The 18775-nt window shown below is 47.1% G+C and overlaps 1 protein-coding gene across 3 annotated transcripts in view; it reads left to right on the forward strand.

The window, feature by feature from the left end:
- Positions 1-18775, forward strand: part of zswim8 (zinc finger, SWIM-type containing 8) — a 65202-nt gene that overhangs the window by 8577 nt on the left and 37850 nt on the right. For all 3 annotated transcript variants that reach the window (XM_055661622.1, XM_055661624.1, XM_055661623.1), the window contains exons 3-7: positions 6170-6323; positions 8729-8823; positions 14281-14453; positions 14544-14651; positions 17286-17367. In XM_055661622.1, coding sequence (XP_055517597.1) covers positions 6170-6323; positions 8729-8823; positions 14281-14453; positions 14544-14651; positions 17286-17367 — 612 coding nt within the window. The remainder of the gene's footprint in view (positions 1-6169; positions 6324-8728; positions 8824-14280; positions 14454-14543; positions 14652-17285; positions 17368-18775) is intronic.

Raw genomic sequence — 18775 nt, forward strand, 5'->3', positions numbered from 1 at the left:
CTCCTCTGGTTGGGCAGGAAACATGCTGATGGAACATGGGGAGTACAGTTTTAAGGTTGGAGTGGTTGAAATCACCCGCAACAATAAGAGCCCCCTCTGATACAAATGTGGACAGGTTGTGAGAAGGTAGTGTAGATCCGTTGAGTGAGTGGATGAGCAGTAGTGCAGTGCAAGGTGAGAAGGTGGGATTATCCACTTTGGCAGGAAAGCAAAGCAAGAATTTCATTGTCCTATACAGGGACACGTGACAATAAACTCACTTGAACTTGAACTTGAACTACGAGAAAGCAAATGTATTATTTAAATGGTGTGAGACTACAAAATATGTCGCACACCAGGATAAGGGGGGTCCTCGAACACTAATGCTTGCTCCTCCTATTCCTTATTTCCTGATACGGGGAATATACCTTGAACCGTTGTCCAGTTAGATTGGCTGGTGGAAAGATCCATGAAGTTTGTAGATGTCCGCAGATTTATTTTTTGTCGTGTGATCTTTTACACTTATTTCCAGTTCGTTATATTGAATTCCACAAATGTTTTCATGTCATAGTACTACACAGCAAAGAACCTATAGCGGAGCAAGATAGACCACTCTTGCTAAACGCAATGGGCTGACGTGTAGTATGCAACGGAGCGGAACGTGGGCCTTTTTTTCATCCATTTCCGTAACCCGACCCGACCCGACCCGCAGTGTAATCAACGTTGCGGGGGAACAGTTTGTGTTAATAAATTAAAATCCGGAAAATGAGAAGAAGATTTTTATCAAATAACTTTTATTTTTACGAGGATGTCTCCGTAACGGCTTCCGTCTCCGCACTAGTATCTTTGCTCCGCTACGGGATCTTTGGTGCGGAGACGGAAGCCGGTTACGGAAATGGGGCCGAAAATTACCCATGAATCTGCCCATGAACGTACCACGTCTTTTTCGTCGAGTGGACCATCTTGCTCACTGTAGGATCTTTGCTATATAGTCCACCTTGTCCATGGAGGCTAAGTTGGCAGACTGGGCTAGTCCCATTTGCCTGCATTTGTCCCATAGCTCTCTGAACCCTTCCTGTCCAGATACCCGTTCAAAATGTTTAGTGTATTTTTATTTGCTTTGATTAATTTGCTTATTTCAGTAGGCACTATAATTTTCCTCCTGTTTTAAAGCAATTTTACCGAAGCCAATTAACCTACAAACCTGCACGTCTTTGGAGTCCGGGAGGAAACCAGAGCACCCGGTGAAAGCCCACGCAGGTCACGGGGAGAACGTACAAACTCCATACAGACAGCACCCGTAGTCAGGATTGAACCCGGGTCTCTGGCGCTGTGAGGCAGCAACTCTACCGCTGCGCCACCGTGCTGCTGCTAAACTGGGTTCCTTGTGTCTCCCATCTTACTTTAAATTGCCAGGGGACTATCTTTGCTGTAAGGCGTCATATAAATGATTAAAGTCGCAAAGTGCTGGAATAAATCAGCATCCTTGGAGAACATGGATCGGTGACGTTCCTCAAACATTATTTTTACATCTGCGGTTCCATATTTCCGCACTATAAATGGACCAACTTGGTTTGGGAGCATGGTTGTATCTACTGGCAGTGGATGTCTCCTGATGTAGTGATGTTTCACCAGTGTTAGTTCATTATAATCTCCACAGGTTTATCCAAAGAGGCCATCAAAAACTGATTGGCATAGTTATTCGATTGTAATAATGCCATCTGCTCTGGATTAATTCAAAGTGGTTTTTACATCAAACAATGGCACACACGACTTTGCCTGGACCATGTAGGTGAGAGGATAGGAGCGGTGGCACAGCGGTAGAGTTGCTGCCTCACGGTGCCTGAGACACGGGTTCGATCCTGACCACGGGTCTACAATCCTGACTCCTGACCACTGTCTCCAGTGAAGGTTCACCAGACTGATTCCTGGGATGGCAGGACTTTCATGTGAAGAAAGACCGGATAGACTCGGTTTGTACTCGCTAGAATTTAGAAGATTGAGAGGGGATCTTATAGAAACTTACAAAATTCTTAAGGGGTTGGACAGGCTAGATGCAGGAAGATTGTTCCCGATGTTGGGGAAGTCCAGGACAAGGGGTCACAGTTTAAGGATAAGGGGGAAATCTTTTAGGACCGAGATGAGAAAAACATTTTTCACACAGAGAGTGGTGAATCTCTGGAACTCTCTGCCACAGAAGGTAGTTGAGGCCACAGTTCATTGGCTATATTTAAGAGGGAGTTAGATGTGGCCCTTGTGGCTAAAGGGATCAGGGGGTATGGAGAGAAGGCAGGTACAGGATACTGAGTTGGATGATCAGCCATGATCATATCGAAGGGCCGAATGGCCTACTCCTGCACCTATTTTCTATGTCTGTACGGAATATGTACGTTCTCCCTGTGACCGCGTGGGTTTTCTCCGGGTGCCCCAGTTTCCTCCCACACTCTAAAGATGAGCAAGTTTGTAGGTTAAACCCTTGGTTAAATTGTCCGTAATGTGTGTAGGATAGTGTTAGTGTGCGTGGATCGCTGGTCGGCATGACTTGGTGGGCCGAAGGGCCTGTATATGTGTTGTATCTCTAAACTAAACTAAATTGAAACTAAGATCGCACGAACAGACTGTATAGATAACATCGTCTGTATCCAAGGTGGTGCTTATCTCTTCACCAAGGTTCATGAAGGAAGAAATCTACCTTACAAACTCAAACTGAAATGTTCTTTGCATAATACACTCACTGTCAATGCTCGCATAGTTGAAGTTTGGATCACTGCTTAGCTCGGGTTTATTTAGATTTATTTTATCTGTTTAAATTTTACAAAAACCCCTTGCCAGACGATCCTACTGTACAGAACACTGCCAAGTGGTCCAACTGTAGAGAATTTGAAGGAGCCTGTGACCATCTTTTACAAACATGTTTCTGATTTGGAACACTATTTTATTGACACCTTTGCTCAGTCAGCCTTGGCCAACCCGATCCCCCGGTTGCTAAACACTTTAACTCCCCCTCCCATTCCCACACTGACCTTTCTGTCCTGGGCCTCCTCCATTGTCTGAGTGAGGCCCAGCGCAAATTGGAGGAGCAGCATCTCATATTTTGCGTGGGCAGCTTACACCCCAGCGGTATGAACATTGACTTCTCTAACTTCAAGTAGCCCCTGGAATCCCCTCTCTCACCATCCCTCCCCCACCCTAACTCGTTATCACGTACCCCACAGCCAACAATGGACCATTGTGGGCTCCACCTTTACGTGATTATAGTTGCTTATCTTCCTTCATTATCATCTATATCTCCCTTTCCCCTGACACTCAGTCTGAAGAAGGGTCTCGACCTGAAACATCACCTATTCCTTTCCTCCAGAGATGCTGCCTGACCCACTGAGTTACTCCAGCATTTTAGTTTAGTTTATCTCACCGAATACGCACCGACCAGTGATCCCCGCACATTGACCCCACACACGGGACAATTTTACATTCATACCGAGCCAACCTACAAACCTGTACGCCTTTAGAGTGTGGGAGGAGAACGGAGGCCTTGGACAAAACCCACGTGATCACGGGGAGAACGTGCAAACTCCGTACAGACAGCACCCGTAGTCAGGATCGAACCCAGGCCACCGTGCCGCCCAACCTTTGTGCCTGTCTTCGGATTAAACCAGCCTCCTGTCTCCTTGGAGTCGGTCTGTGAAGAAGGGTTTCGGCCCGAAACGCTGCCTATTTCCTTCGCTCCATAGATGCTGCTGCACCCGCTGAGTTTCTCCAGCATTTTTGTCTACCTTTGATTTTCCAGCATCTGCAGTTCCTTCTTAAACGCTCCTGCCTCTGTTGGCCCGCACACACCTGCGTGAACACACCCAGGGCTTTGTCTTACTTCTCACGGGTGGGAATTATTCACCATCCAACTCTCGTTTCATGTTTTCATCATTTGGGGCTGGCCTCAAGGATTCAAGGATTGGGATCAATGAATGGACAAAACACAAGCTGAGGAGCACAAATAACTATGAAAGCAAAACACAAGTCAAATGCAAAAAAAACGATCAATAAAGTAACAATACAAAATCGAAGGTAGACAAAAATGCTGGAGAAACTCAGCGGGACAGGCAGCATCTATGGAGCGAAGGAGTAGACAACGTTTCAGGTCGAGACCCTTCAACAGTCTGAAGAACGTCTCAACCCGAAACGTCACCCATTCCTTCTCTCCACAGATGCTGCCTCACCCGCTGGTTTTCTGCAGCATTTTTGTCTATTTCGATTGTTCCAGCATCTGCAGTTCTTTCTTAAACAAACAAAATCGTAGATCTCTTGCCCCTCTGTATTGGTGGGGGGGGGGGAATGGATGTTGGGTCATTCCCTGCTGACCTGAAATGTCAACTGTCTACATCCTCTGCAGATGCTGCCTGACCCGCTGAGTTACTCCAGCATTCTGTGTTTTGCTGAAGATTCCAGCGTCTTCAGTTCCTTGTGTCTCCATTGCAACGGGTTGTATTGTATCTGCTTTCTGAGGATGTGAATTCAATGTTTCATCCCGACCCTGCCCTCTGTTGCCGCTGTAATCCTGGTGTTGGCCGGGCCAGGACAGAGTGATTGGCCAACTCCCTGTGGATCAAGAGCTGCTCCCTGGGTTTGTTTAATCCCGCGCTCCCAGCAAGCTGAGATTTGTCCTTGTGTGTGTACGTGTGGCATGGCATAGGTCACTGGGGAACTCCCATAGTTCTGGCTAGCTTTTATCTAGCTCCATTCAAGGTGAAGTAAAGAGTTAAAGCAGCATTCATTTCTTCGGAGCCTTGCTTGCTCCATTCAACACAAAACCACTCCATGCACAGAAATAACTCGTTGGAACTGTGACCAGCGTTTTATGGCAGAGGTTATTTTTGGAACCTGCTCAGTATGACTGGTTCTCTCACATGGTTCCAAGACGTACGCGTGTGTGTGTGCGTGTGTTTATATATTACAGTGAGCTGTTTATTTGTGTGAGTGTGAGTGTGCGAGTGAGTGTGCGTGAGTGTGTGATCGAGGGTGTATGTGATCGAGGGTTTATTTGTTAGAGTGGTGTGAGGGTTTATATATTACAGTGAGCTGTTTATTTATGCGAGTGTGAGTGCGTGTGAGTGCGTGAGTGTGTGCGTGTGTGATCGAGGGTTTATATATTACAGTGAGCTGTTTATTTGAGTGTGTGAGTGAGTGTGCGTGTGTGTGCGTATGTGTGTGTGTGTGTGTGTGCGCATGTGTGTGTGTGCGCATGTGTGTGTGTGCGCATGTGTGTGTGCGCATGTGTGTGTGTGTGCGCATGTGTGTGTGTGCGCATGTGTGTGTGTGCGCATGTGTGTGTGTGTGCGCATGTGTGTGTGTACGCATGTGTGTGTGTGTGCGCATGTGTGTGTGTGCGCATGTGTGTGTGTGTGCGCGCATGTGTGTGTGTGTGCGCATGTGTGTGTGTGTGCGCATGTGTGTGTGTGTGCGCATGTATGTGTGTGCGCATGTATGAGTGAGTGTGTGTGCGTGTGATCAAGGGTTTATATATTACAGTGAGCTGTTTGTGAGTGCGAGTCAGTGTGAGTGTGTGTATGTCCCCGTATCAAAGTGTGAAGAAGTGTCCCGGCACAATATGTTGTGCCTCTCCATTCCCTCCTGAGACCAGTCCAACCCACTGAGTTACTCCAGCACTTTGTGTTTTTTTTGTGCATCTAATATTTCCATAGGTAAATATATATATATATATTGCTGTGGCGTTTGCTCAAGCTGCATTAGTGCTCCTAGTATTGGTTTATTGATGATCCAGTGAGAAATGTAGCTTGCGTGCGATCCAGTCAGATCACATCACACACACACAAGCACAATCTAACCAGGCCAGGAGACAAATAGCAGAGAGCACAATATAGTGTTACAGCATGAAAGTGTCTCAACTGTGGAGTAAGTGCAGATTTAAAAAAAAAGTTCAAGGGCTGTTCTGGGGTAGGTTGGAGGACAGAGACTATTCCTGGACCTCCTGACATTACAGTTCACTAGTCTGATTACAGCAGGGAAGAACCTGGTCCTCGAGTCCAGACAACATCCTTGTAAATAGTCTGGGCCATCCTTCCCATCTTAATGGCATTTCTGGTAAAGATGAGGCCTGTTGTTGTGTGATAATGTTCCTAATGCTGTATGAAGATGGTTTAATAATCCTGGCTGCAATCTCTTTGTCTCTGTGTAGATGGCCAGGTGACCCCTCTAGTGGAGCTGTCTGCCAAGCAGGTAGCCCTCCACATTCCCTTTGAGGTGGTGGAGAAGGTTTACCCTCCGGTTCCTGAGCAGCTGCAGCTACGCATCGCTTTCTGGAGTTTCCCTGAGAACGAGGAGGACATCAGGTAATAAACCTCAATCGCACCTCATCCCGTCAATGGCAAGCCAGAGCCCAGATCTAGACTGGGTTTGATCCTGACTACGGGTGCTCTCTGTACGGAGTTTGTACGTTCTCCCCGTGACCTGCGTGGGTTTTCTCCAGGTGCTCCAGTTTCCTCCCACACTCTAAAGACGTACGGATTTGTATGTTCATTGGCTGCGGTAAAAATGGCAAGTTGTCCCTAGTGTGTGTGGGCTAGTGCTAGTGTAATGGAGATTGCTGGTTGGCACGGATTAGATGGGCTGAAGGGCCTGTTTCCACGCTGTATCTCTAAACTAAATTAAACCTCTGCTTGTTCGACTATATCCAGCACGCACGTGAAACAGCATTTGCCACTTCACAGTCAAGAGTGTTTTATTGTCATGTGTCCCAGATAGAACAATAACATTCTTGGTTGCTGCAGCTCAACACAATATGTAAACATAGTACACTGTAATGTATAATGAACGAGAGGAAAATAAAGTTAAATGCGCGCGCGTGTGTATACATGCACACATATACATACAAACACATGTATATATATTTTTGTTACTATATAAGCTAACACTATCATATATATATTTATATATATATTTATATATATATATTTATTTATATATTTATATATCTATATCTGTATATATCTATATCTATATATATATATCTCTATATATATCTATTTATCTATAAAATAGTGTTAGCATATATATATAAACACGCATCGCTTCATAGGTATATATATATATATATATATACACGAGTATCTCGTACACTCGCGAGCACACACACACACTAATGTTAGCGTATATAGTGAAAATAATAGTGCATAAGAGCAATCCCAATGCTGCTGTCTATGTAATACAGAGCTTATTTGGAGGTAGTATGTTTAACGTGTTGTATGTTTAACATGTTGTATGTTCATGTTTAACATGATGCATGTTGGGCCAGCCCAGCTGCCCAGTTTCAGCTCCAGGAGCATCGGCTTTAATCTTGTTGGGGACAGTTGCCGCCTCTTGCACAAAACCATCTGGCAGCCTTCACGTTAGGCAGCATCTGTGGAGAACATGGATAGGTGACGTTTCACAGAGTGCTGGAGTAACTCAGCGGGTGCAGCAGCATCTATGGAGCTAAGGAAATAGGCAACGTTTTGGCCCGAAACGTTGCCTATTTCCAGAAGGGTTTCGGCCCGAAACGTTGCTTATTTCCTTAGCTCCATAGATGCTGCTGCACCATAACTCAGCGGGTCAGGCAGCATCTGTGGGGAACATGGATAGGTGACGTTTCACAGAGTGCTGGAGAAACTCAGCGGGTCAGGCAGCATCTGTGGAGAACATGGATAGGTGACGTTTCACAGAGTGCTGGAGTAACTCAGCGGGTCAGGCAGCATCTGTGGAGAACATGGATAGATGACGTTTTCAGGGCTGGTCCCGAACCAGCATCTGCAGTTCCTTGTTTTCTAACCTTGACATGAATTACTTGTGACGTCCATAAGGCTGAGCAGATCAGATCGATGACTAATCCAATGGCTAAGTAGCTGTATGAGTGTAGGAGGGAGAGACTAGTGGGGAGATGAAGGGGTGTTCCACCTGCTCTGTGCTGTTTCCTGGGCAAATGTCCAGATCTATTGAGTTGTCGCACACTGCCAGCCTCCAAGATTAGCCGAGTGGTTTAGACTGCAATGTCCTGTTGGAATTTTGGCCCCTGACAGCTGGTGCTATTGATCCAGTTTTTGATCCCAGCTACAAAGACAGATGTGTACAGCAATTCGTTCTTCCCTTGCACATTCCAGTTCCCCCACCACCTCCAGTTTAAATTCCATTTGGAATATTTTGGAGGACCAAGAACCAAGAATCCTCAGTCACTCCTTACCATGCCCAGATGATGCACGGGGCAAGTCCTTGACACAGTGATGGGTGCCTACAGCACACTGCCAGGTGATGGAGGCAGTACCATTGTGGAGTACAAGAGACTTATGGATATGCAGGGATATGGGGTGCGTGCAGACATGGACATTGTGTGTTACTGCTCCAGAACAGAACATAGTGCAAAGACAAATATTATGCCTCCAAGTGCAGAGTGCAATCAGGGCAATTTGTAGATCGGAGTTCAGATGGTGTTTGTGGTGTTCAACGGTTGTTGGGAAGAAGCTGGACCTTACAGTTTTCAGGCTCCTGTACCTTCTTCCCAATGGCAGGAGTGAGATGAGAGCGTGGCCAGGGTGGTGTGGGTTTCTGATGATGCTGATGTCCTTCTTGTGCCAGAGTGTGTGTCCTGTAGATGCCTGCGATGGTGGGGAGGTCAGTACCTGTGCTGGAGCGGGCAGTGTCCACCACCTTGCATTGTGAGATGTTCTACTTCTAATATAATGAAGTGCTCTTATCTTGCCCTCAGGTTGTACTCGTGCCTGGCTAATGGCAGCGCTGACGAGTTCCAACGGGGGGACCAACTCTTCAGAGTGCGGGCAGTTAAAGATCCACTTCAGATAGGTAAGCTGCTGATTAAAGACATCTTACTCCAGCCAAGAATGCCCTTTCCCTGCCTGCCGACCACATTGTATTGTATTGTATTGTATTGTATTCAAATCCAGCACATAAAGAGTTAACTCCGGGCTGTTGATTTTGTGACTTCCCTTGAACTGTTTTTGGAGTTCAGGAAAGAAAAGACAAGAGTGCTGGAGTAACTCAGCGGGTCAGGCAGCATCTGTGGAGAACATGGATAGGTGACGTTTCACAGAGTGCTGGAGTAACTCAGCGGGTCAGGCAGCATCTGTGGAGAACATGGATAGGTGACGTGTCACAGAGTGCTGGAGTAACTCAGCGGGTCAGGCAGCATCTGTGGAGAACATGGATAGGTGACGTTTCACAGAGTGCTGGAGTAACTCAGCGGGCCAGGCAGCATCTGTGGAGAACATGGATAGGTGACGTTTCACAGAGTGCTGGAGTAACTCAGCGGGCCAGGCAGCATCTGTGGACAGAGCTCAGTCTGAAGAAGCATCTTGACCCGAAACGTCACCCATCCCTTCTCTCCAGAGATGATGCCTGTCCCGCTGAGTTACTCCAGCATGTTGTGTCTATCCACAGCCTGCACCATTTGGTTTTCAGCTTCCATTTTATTTGCTGTGTGTCCATTACCTAACCATTGAGCAGTAACATGGCCAGCGTCTTGAAGTATTTATCCAAGTCTGATTAAAAGCTCATTCATTATAAATAGCAAGTGTCTTGCACTATTATTGATTGTAAGTCATAAGATATTTTATAACGAGAGTCATTCCACTGATTAATGCATAATGCATGTGTGTGGTGCTGTAGCTGCTTGACCTTTGGGCCCGACTGTGGATTATCTCTGTTTGTTCTCTTGTTGCCCTCTCCCAGCTAACAATGATCTATTCAACATGTTCCTTGATCTCCATTCCCTTTGCCATGTTTTCACACCTTACACTTCCTTATCACCTTTCATCACCTTATCTCCCTCTCCGCTGACATCAGTCTGAAGAAGGAGAGTTACCCAGAGAGTTGTGAGTCAGTGGAATTCTCTGCCTCAGAGGGCGGTGGAGGCCAGTTCTCTGGATACTTTCAAGAGAGAGCTAGATAGGGCTCTTAAAGATAGCGGAGTCAGGGGATATGGGGAGAAGGCAGGAACGGGGTACTGATTGTGGATGATCAGCCATGATCACAGTGAATGATGGTGCTGGCTCGAAGGGCCGAATGGCCTACTCCTGCCCCTATTGTCTATTGTCTATTAAAAGGTCTCAACCCGAAATGTCACCTATTCCTTCTCTCCTGAGCTGCTGCCTGTCCTGCTGAGTTTCTCCAGCATTTTGTGTCTATGGTCAGGCTGTATGTTGATTCGGAAGTTTGCCATCCTTGGTGAATCTGACTTTTTTTAAAAAAGAGCTCAGAGATACAAGCCCTCTCGGCCCACCGAGTCCGCACCAACCAGCGATCGTCTAACCTAGACACTAGGGACCATTTACAATTGTTACCGATTCTGTAGGTCATTGGAATGTGGGAGGAAACCGGAGCGTCCGGAGAAAACCCACGCAGGTCACAGGGAGAATGTACAAACTCCATACAGGCTGCACCTGTAGTCGGGGTCAAACCTGGGTCTCTGGCGCTGTGAGGCAGCAGCTCTACCCGCTGCGCCACCGTGCCGGGCGAACTTGCGGGCAGGGTGAAGTCTCCCTCGGTTGGTGGGAGTCACACGTGGAACGTCAGTCTTATCCGGCTCCACATGGAACTCATTACTCAACACAATGGTATTCCTCTCCTGCAGCTGCCCACTGTAAGGCTAGCTGGACACAAGCATCTATCATCGCTGGTCTAACTGTACATTGTTGAGGTGCAGTGGGGGCCATCTCACCGCTGCACATTGTTGCATTCCTTCACAAGAATACAGAGGGCAGCCTGCAGAAATGTCCTCTCACTGACTTGTGGGAAGAGGCAGCAACAGTGTGAAGTCAAGATGTAAATAGAACACAAAACAGTCTATAACTCGTTTACACCCAGCTCACAGATAACAACGGCCCGATTCCTTAATCATCATTACTCCTGCATATCTGTCATTCATTTGATCGATATCTCTCTCTCTGCCTCACCATCTATATCTCTCGTTTCCCTTTCATTTCACTCTGTATCCTCGCCACTGGCTTTACGTTTCATAGAAACATAGAAACATAGAAATTAGGTGCAGGAGTAGGCCATTCGGCCCTTCGAGCCTGCACCGCCATTCAATCGCTTTGATCATGGCTGATCATCCAACTCAGTATCCCTGTACCTGCCTTCTCTCCATACCCCCTGATCCCCTTAGCCACAAGGGGCCACATCTATCTCCGGCACTCTTAAATATAGCCAATGAACTGGCCTCGACTACCCTCATTGCAGAGAATTCCAGAGATAACACCACTCTCTGTGTTAAAAAAAGTTCTTCTCATCTCGGTTTTAAAGGATTTCCCCCTTATCCTTAAGCATGTGACCCCTTGTCCTGGACTTCCCCAACATCGGGAACAATCTCCTGCGTTTCAAACCCTCTTCTTTGCTTATCTTACAGCCTTATGTATTCATTTCATCTCTGGCCTTTGTCCATCCATCTCTCCATCAAAGCCCCCCCCTCACCTCTCACTTGCCAGGCTTTGTCATTCCCTTCCCTCCACCGGCTTTCTCCCCCCCCCCACTACAAAACGTCACCTATCCATGTTCTCCGCAGATGCTGCCTGACCCGCTGAGTTATGGCGCAGCAGCATCTATGGAGCTAAGGAAATAGGCAACGTTTCGGGCCGAAATCATTCTGGAAATAGGCAACGTTTTGGGCCGAAACCCGGAAGGGTTTCGGCCCGAAACGTTGCCTATTTCCTCAGCTCCATAGATGCTGCTGCACCCGCTGAGTTACTCCAGCACTCTGTGAAACGTCACCTATCCATGTTCTCCACAGATGCTGCCTGACCCGCTGAGTTACTCCAGCACTCTGTGAAACGTCACCTATCCATGTTCTCCACAGATGCTGCCTGACCCGCAGAGTTACTCCAGCACTCTGTGCTTTTTTTTTTGTAAGCCAACAGCTGCGGTTCCTTGTGACCGTCATATTTTCCCTGTCCTTTTTCTTAAATCGGGGTCTTCCATTGATGCAGCCTTGGGTCTTGTTTCTGTTTTTGAATGCAGTGGTCTTTGGGAGCAGATATGATGATGATGATGAATAGTTTAATTTGGTCCTACATTAAAAAAGAACCAACTTTACAATCTGTCTGTGTGAATATGAACCAACACTGTCTCCATTTCACACCAGGTTCACATAATCAATGACCGAAAAAGGAATAGGCTGAAGCTTATGTTTGCCCATCCTATACAATCCATAGGATAACCCAGAATATCAGCATTACAAAGGGAAACATTTTTTTTGACTGTAATCCTTACTTATTGTACATTGTAATCATTTTACATTCTAATCCTTAATAATTTTACATTTTGAGGCTTTTTTTGAAACTCAGAGAGCTACATTTCAACTCGTCACTAAAGCACGTTCTATAATTTGACTCCCAAAACTGAGACACATCTATATTTTACATTCGATCTCACTTTACATGTTTCAAAAATACACAACCCTCTTAAATCATAATGTCCTTCTCTTAATTAAAAATTGTTTTTGAATACTAACAGGAAGGCTTTTATTCCTAACTTGGAAAAGTATTTCTAATGTCTTTACATGCACAATATCCAGAAATGTTAAGGTGCCGGACTTTATGAATAATGGAATTGTATACGAGTTGTGCCTTCTTAGCTACAGCTCAATAGACTTTCACCATCAAGGGTCTGGAATTAGTTTTGCTGTAAATGTCTTTTTATCCGAGTTGGCTGTGTGGGTTTTAATGCTTTCTTCCACAGCTGAGTCACGCTGAGCTCTACTCTAAATGAAAGCCTTATCTTTGAAGTACTCCAGATAATTTCCCAGAGAATTCTTCTGGTTTCGTTCCAGCCAGATTGCAAACATAAGATGCTTCAAATGTATTTAAAATAAACAAGGGCTGGGTGCCTGGAACGCGCTGCCAAGGGGTGGTGGTGGAGGCAGATATGAGAGTGGAGTTTACAAGGCTTGTAGATAGGCACATGGATATACAGTGAATGGAGGGATACGGATGGAGGGAGGCAGGCAGAGGAGATGAGTTTAGTTTAGAAGGTAGACAAAAATGCTGGAGAAACTCGGCGGGTGCAGCAGCATCTATGGAGCGAAGGAAATAGGCAACGTTTCGGGCCGAAACCCTTCTTCAGACTGAGAGTCAGGGGAGAGGGAGACACAGAGATATGGAAGGGTGAGGTGCGAAAATGACAGATCAAGGCCATATTCTGTGCCTCTATGAAGCTGCGAGTTTTGTGAGCATTTTTACTGTCCTCTTCAACTGATGCTGCAACCTCCAGGTACTAGTGTGTATATCTGCGATGACTCTCTCCTCATGTATATATCAATTCATTCAATACAGAGATTCCTTGTCTGCTGCCCCTTTGATCTGCCAAGGCAGGCCAGCTTCTCATGAATTATGTGCATTGGAAGAGCTGCCGAGGCAACTGCAGCATCTTGTGATATAGACCCAGTACAAACACAACATCAATATGTGGCACAAAGTTGTGTTGCTAAATCTGTAATGAAATCAGATGATAATTAATGACTCATTTGGGAGACATTCTCAAAGTTATCTTTCTTTTTGGTTTGGAGATACAGCACGGAAACAGGCCCTTCGGCCCACCGAGTCCACACTGACCAGCGATCCCAGCACACTAACCCTCTGTGTGCAAACGTTGTCCCTAAAGTCTGGTGAAAGATAGCCCGAGAGTCTCCAATGAGGTAGACAGTAGCTCAGGACTATTGGGTAGCTGAATAGTTGGAGGAAGGAGATGCGGGGAAATTCTTTCAATCAGAGGGGGTTGAAGCTGCGGGATTCTTCGCCGCAGAAGACTGTAGAGGCCACAAGTCAGTGGATGTTTTTAAGACAGGGATAGATAGATTCTTGATTAATGCGGGTGTCAGAGGTTATGGGGAGAAGGCAGGAGAATGGGGTGACGAGGGAGAGATTGGTCAGCTTTGACTGAATGGCGGAGTAGACTGATGGGCCACACACACACACACACACACACACACACACACACACACACACATACATACACACACACACACACACACACACACACACACACACACACACACACACACACACAGTCCACACACACGCACACACACACACGCACACACACACACACACACACACACACACACAGACACACACACGCACAGACACACACACACACACACACACACACACACACACACACACACACACACACACACACAGTGCTGGAGTAGGTTGGGATGCTTTAGTATTCAATGCTGCAAGCTCTAGATGCAAATGGGGCCACCACTAATGTATCTTCTTCTCTTGCCCTCTCTGCTGCCTGGATCAGGATTCCACCTGAGTGCCACTGTGGTTCCACTGCAGACGGCTCAGGCCAAGGGGGCCTTCAATGTGGCCGTGATGTTTGACCGTTGCAGGATAACATCGTGCAGTTGTACGTGTGGGGCGGGGGCTAAGTGGTGTGCGCACGTGGTGGCTCTCTGTCTCTTCCGCATACACAACGTGAGTATTCTCCATGCACCAGCCTACACAACATCTCCAACTTATCTCTACAGCTCCTGATTAAACCATAACCTCTGGATTATGTTGTAGGCATCTGCCGTTTGTCTTCGGGCTCCAGTGTCTGAGTCGCTATCCCGGTTACAGAGGGACCAGCTCCAGAAGTTCGCTCAGTATCTGATCAGTGAGTTGCCTCAACAGGTAGGCACTTGTAGCCTTCAGTTCCACACACTGTTCCGCTGTTATACTCAGATCTAAATCGGTGGTTCATAAAGCAAAATGTACAACATCGAAACATAGAAAATAGGTGCAGGAGGAGGCCATTCGGCCCTTCGAGCCAGCACCGCCATTCATTGTGATCATGGCTGATCATAGGCAACCCGTTGCTGGGGCCGAAACGTTGCTCTATCCTTCGCTCCATCCAGTGATGGCCTGCCCTGTGGCAGGGAATTCCATAAATTCACAGCTCTCTGGGTGAAAAAGTTTTTTCTCACCTCAGTCTTAAATGACCTCCCATTTATTGTAAGACTGTGGCCCCTGGTTCTGGACTCGCCCAACATTGGGAACATTTTTCCTGCATCTAGCTTGTCCAGTCCTTTTATAATTTTATATGTTTCTATAAGATACCCCCTCATCCTTCTAAACTCCAGTGAATATAAGCCTAGTCTTTGTAGACAAAAATGCTGGAGAAACACAGCGGGTGCAGCAGCATCTATGGAGCAAATGAAATAGGCAACGTTTCGGCCCAAAACCCTGAAGGAAATAGGCCGTTTCGAAACCCATCGTACAAACGTTGCCTATTTCCTTCGCTCCATAGATGCTGCTGCGGCCAAGTTTCCAGCAGCATTTTTGTCACCTCATTTTTACAGCATCTGCAGTTCCAAACTCCTTTCCGTCTCCATCTACACCACGCTGCCACTCCCAGCTCGTCAAGGACCAGTCTCCTCCCTCTTCCCCTCTCCCATGGGCAAGAGGTACAGAAGTGTGAAAACGTACACCTCCAGATTCAGGGACAGTTTCTTCCCAGCTGTTATCAGGCAACTGAACCTTCCTCTCACCAACTAGTGAGCAGCCCTGACCTCCCATCTACCTCACTGGAGACATTTGTACGATCATAAATAGGATATATCTTCTACCAAATAATATTCCCTTTAACCTGTATCTGTACACTGTAGACGGCTTGATTGTAATGATGCATATTATATTTGTTGACTGGTTAGCATGCAACAAAACCTCGATACACGTGACAATAATCTAAACGAAAAGAAATAGAATTCCACCACTAGTTGCTTGGGTGTAATGGCCATTATTGGCTGGGGTTTGGAATATAAAGTCCAGGAAGTAATGCAGGGTGTGTATAAAATGTTGCTTGGTCCAAAGGTCCTGTGTATGGATCTGCTTCCAGGCTGCAGAGAGAGGATGGTGCAGGAAGGAACTGCAGATGCCGGTTTAAACCGAAGCTGGATTAACTCAGCGGGACGGGCAATATCTATGGAGAGAAGAAGTCTCTGGAGATGCTGCCTGTCCCGCTGAGTTACGCCAGCTCTCCATCTACAGAGAGGATGAGTTGGCACTGGAGGAGATGCAGCAGGAGAGTTTTACGAGGAGACTGAAGATGCTGGAGTTGTTTTCTTTGACATTGAAGAAGCAAAGAGATTTAATTGAGTACAAAACGATGAACTTAATTAGACAGGGTGAGCAAGGGACGGGCTTTGTTCCCAGGCAAGCATTGATAAACACAAGGCATCCATTTGAACTAATTGGTAGAACGTTGGCAAGGGAGTTGAGGGAAAATTAAGTGGAAATGTCAAAAACTAGAGAGCATCGTTTTTTTGGTGAGAATAAAGTCTTTATTCCACAGAGGGTGGTGGAGGCTGGGACCACACTGCCAGGGGTGGTGGTGGAGGCGTCTAGGCCAGTAGTAATGTTTTACAGACTTTTAGACAGGCACATGGATTTGCAGGGAATGGAATAATTTGGATTACATTCAGGTAGAATAGAATAATTGATCTTGGCATCAAGTTTAGCACAGATGTTGTGGGCTGAAGGGCCTGTTCCTGTACTGTACAGGAATTCTTTTCTAGAACGTCACCAAAGGTTGCAAGGGTTTTGCAGCCCACTGCCCGGCAGGAGAGCGAACCTCTCTTGTTTTAAAGCTACAAGAGTGAACGTGGAAGAGAGCCACAGAGGCTGGGACCTTGAACAGGACAGAATCTGTCTGACCTAGGGTTGCCAACGGTCCCGTATTAGCCGGGACATCCCATATTTTGGGCTAAATTGGTTTGTCCCGTACGGGACTGCCCTTGCCCCGTATTTGACCGCTACTACTCGGGTCGAGGGGACTGTCGGGTCGGAGAGCCGCCTCGGGCTCCGACTCACCTGCCCCGACGTAGTGCAGCCCGTGGAGTGCAGCAGCAGAGCCTTGCCCGTGGCCCCGTTGGTCAGTCTGCAGCCCGGCCAGCTGTCCGACCTTCGGACCTTCGCTTACAGCCGACACCACCACCACCACCCCTCCTTTCCACGCCCTTCCAGTTCATCAATGGACGGAAGGTTGCAGCCAATAACCTTCTCTGCTGATCGAACGATTCGCTGCAGCCTCCAGGTGTCGTGCTTGGTGGCTGAGCCAAACCAGACCATGATGGGGAAGGTGAGGACAGACTCTACGATGGCCGTGTAGAATTGGACCATCATTGCCTGTGGCAGATTGTTAATGTGAAGCAAATTGACTTTAAAATATCACACACCTTGTCTGAGTTGCAGGGCAGCAACCTGGGGCATTTAGTTTCATTCTCTGTGTGTTTATCTTTCTCTTCCACTTCCCCTTTCTCTCTGCAGATCCTCCCCACAGCCCAGCGTCTCCTGGATGAGCTGTTGTCATCACAGTCTACGGCAATCAACACTGTCTGCGGAGCTCCAGGTAACTCGCCTCTGCTCCTGGCCTTTGTCGAGTAGACTGATGTGCTCAGCTGTACAGCGGAGAAACAGGCCCTTCGGCCCACCAAAGATAGACACAAAAAGCTGCTGCATCTCAGCGGGACGGGCAGCATCTCTGGAGAGAAGGAACGGGTGATGTTTCGGGTCGAGACCCTTCAGCCTGAAACGTCACCCACTCCTTCTCTCCAGAGATGCTGCTTGTCCCGCTGAGTTACTCCAGCTTTTTGTGTCTATCTCCAGTTTAAACCAGCATCTGCCAACCAGCGACAACACTACCCTTCACTCCAGGGACAATTTACTATTTTACCAAAGCCAGTTTAGCTACAACCCTGCACGTGTTTGGAGTGTGGTGGGAAAGCTTAGCACCCCTGGAGAAAACCCACGCAGGTCACGGGGAGAGTGTACAAACTCTGTACAGACAGCACCCGTAGTCGGGATTGAACCCGGGTCCCTGGCGCTGTGAAGCAGCAACTCTACCGCTGTGCCACCGTGCCGCACAGCCTGCCCGCTTGCGTGCTGCACTAACAACGCTGTATTTTGCTCCATTGACACACATAGGTCTAATTAATCGACTACTATAATAATAATAATAAATACTTTATTGATCCCCTCAGGGAAATTCAGATGTCCAGAAGTCCCCAACCAGCAAACCCACAGATTCAAAACGAACGCAGACAGGAAATACATGGAATACACTGTGGACACGACCTGAGAGCAATAAATACTTAAAAAAACCCAATAATTAACAATTAAAAATTAAAAATTGCAAGAATGCATCCCCCTACAGACTAGCGGTCAGAATTATAAAATCTAATGGCTGCAGGGGTGAAGGATCTCCTGAACCGCTCCGTTCTACAGGGCAGGGAGTGGAGCCAGTTGTTGTTCCGAGTCCAGAGTTACATGGAGGTGATGCCCGGGGTTTTTCAGGATGACCTGCACCTTGTGCCTCATACGCCTCTCAAGCACATCCATCCCAGAGTCTACTCTCCCCTCCAGCACTGAGCTAGCTCGGTTAACCAGTTTGTCCAGCTTCTTGTTGTTTTTGCACTAATGCTGTTGCCCCAGCAGACGACAGCGTAGAAAATAACACTTATAATAACGTTAGTGCAAGATGACCTGGATATTGGGGCAGTCCATGCTAACTCTGGGATGAGCAAACAAGTTCCTTTCATCTCCAGCCTCATGTAACATCCTGGTGAATCTCCTCTGCCCCACTACAACTTCATGTCATCCTTGCTACAGCTCAGTGACCAGAACCCGGCAGGGTGGCACAGCGGTAGAGTCACTGCCTTAGAGCGCTTGCAGCTCCGGAGACCCAGGTTCGATCCCGACTACGGGTGCTGTCTGTACGGAGTTTGTACGTTTTCTCCGTGACCTGCGTGGAATATTTT

The sequence above is a fragment of the Leucoraja erinacea genome, chromosome 34, assembly GCF_028641065.1.
Source record: "Leucoraja erinacea ecotype New England chromosome 34, Leri_hhj_1, whole genome shotgun sequence".
NCBI classification, from domain to species: domain Eukaryota; kingdom Metazoa; phylum Chordata; class Chondrichthyes; order Rajiformes; family Rajidae; genus Leucoraja; species Leucoraja erinaceus.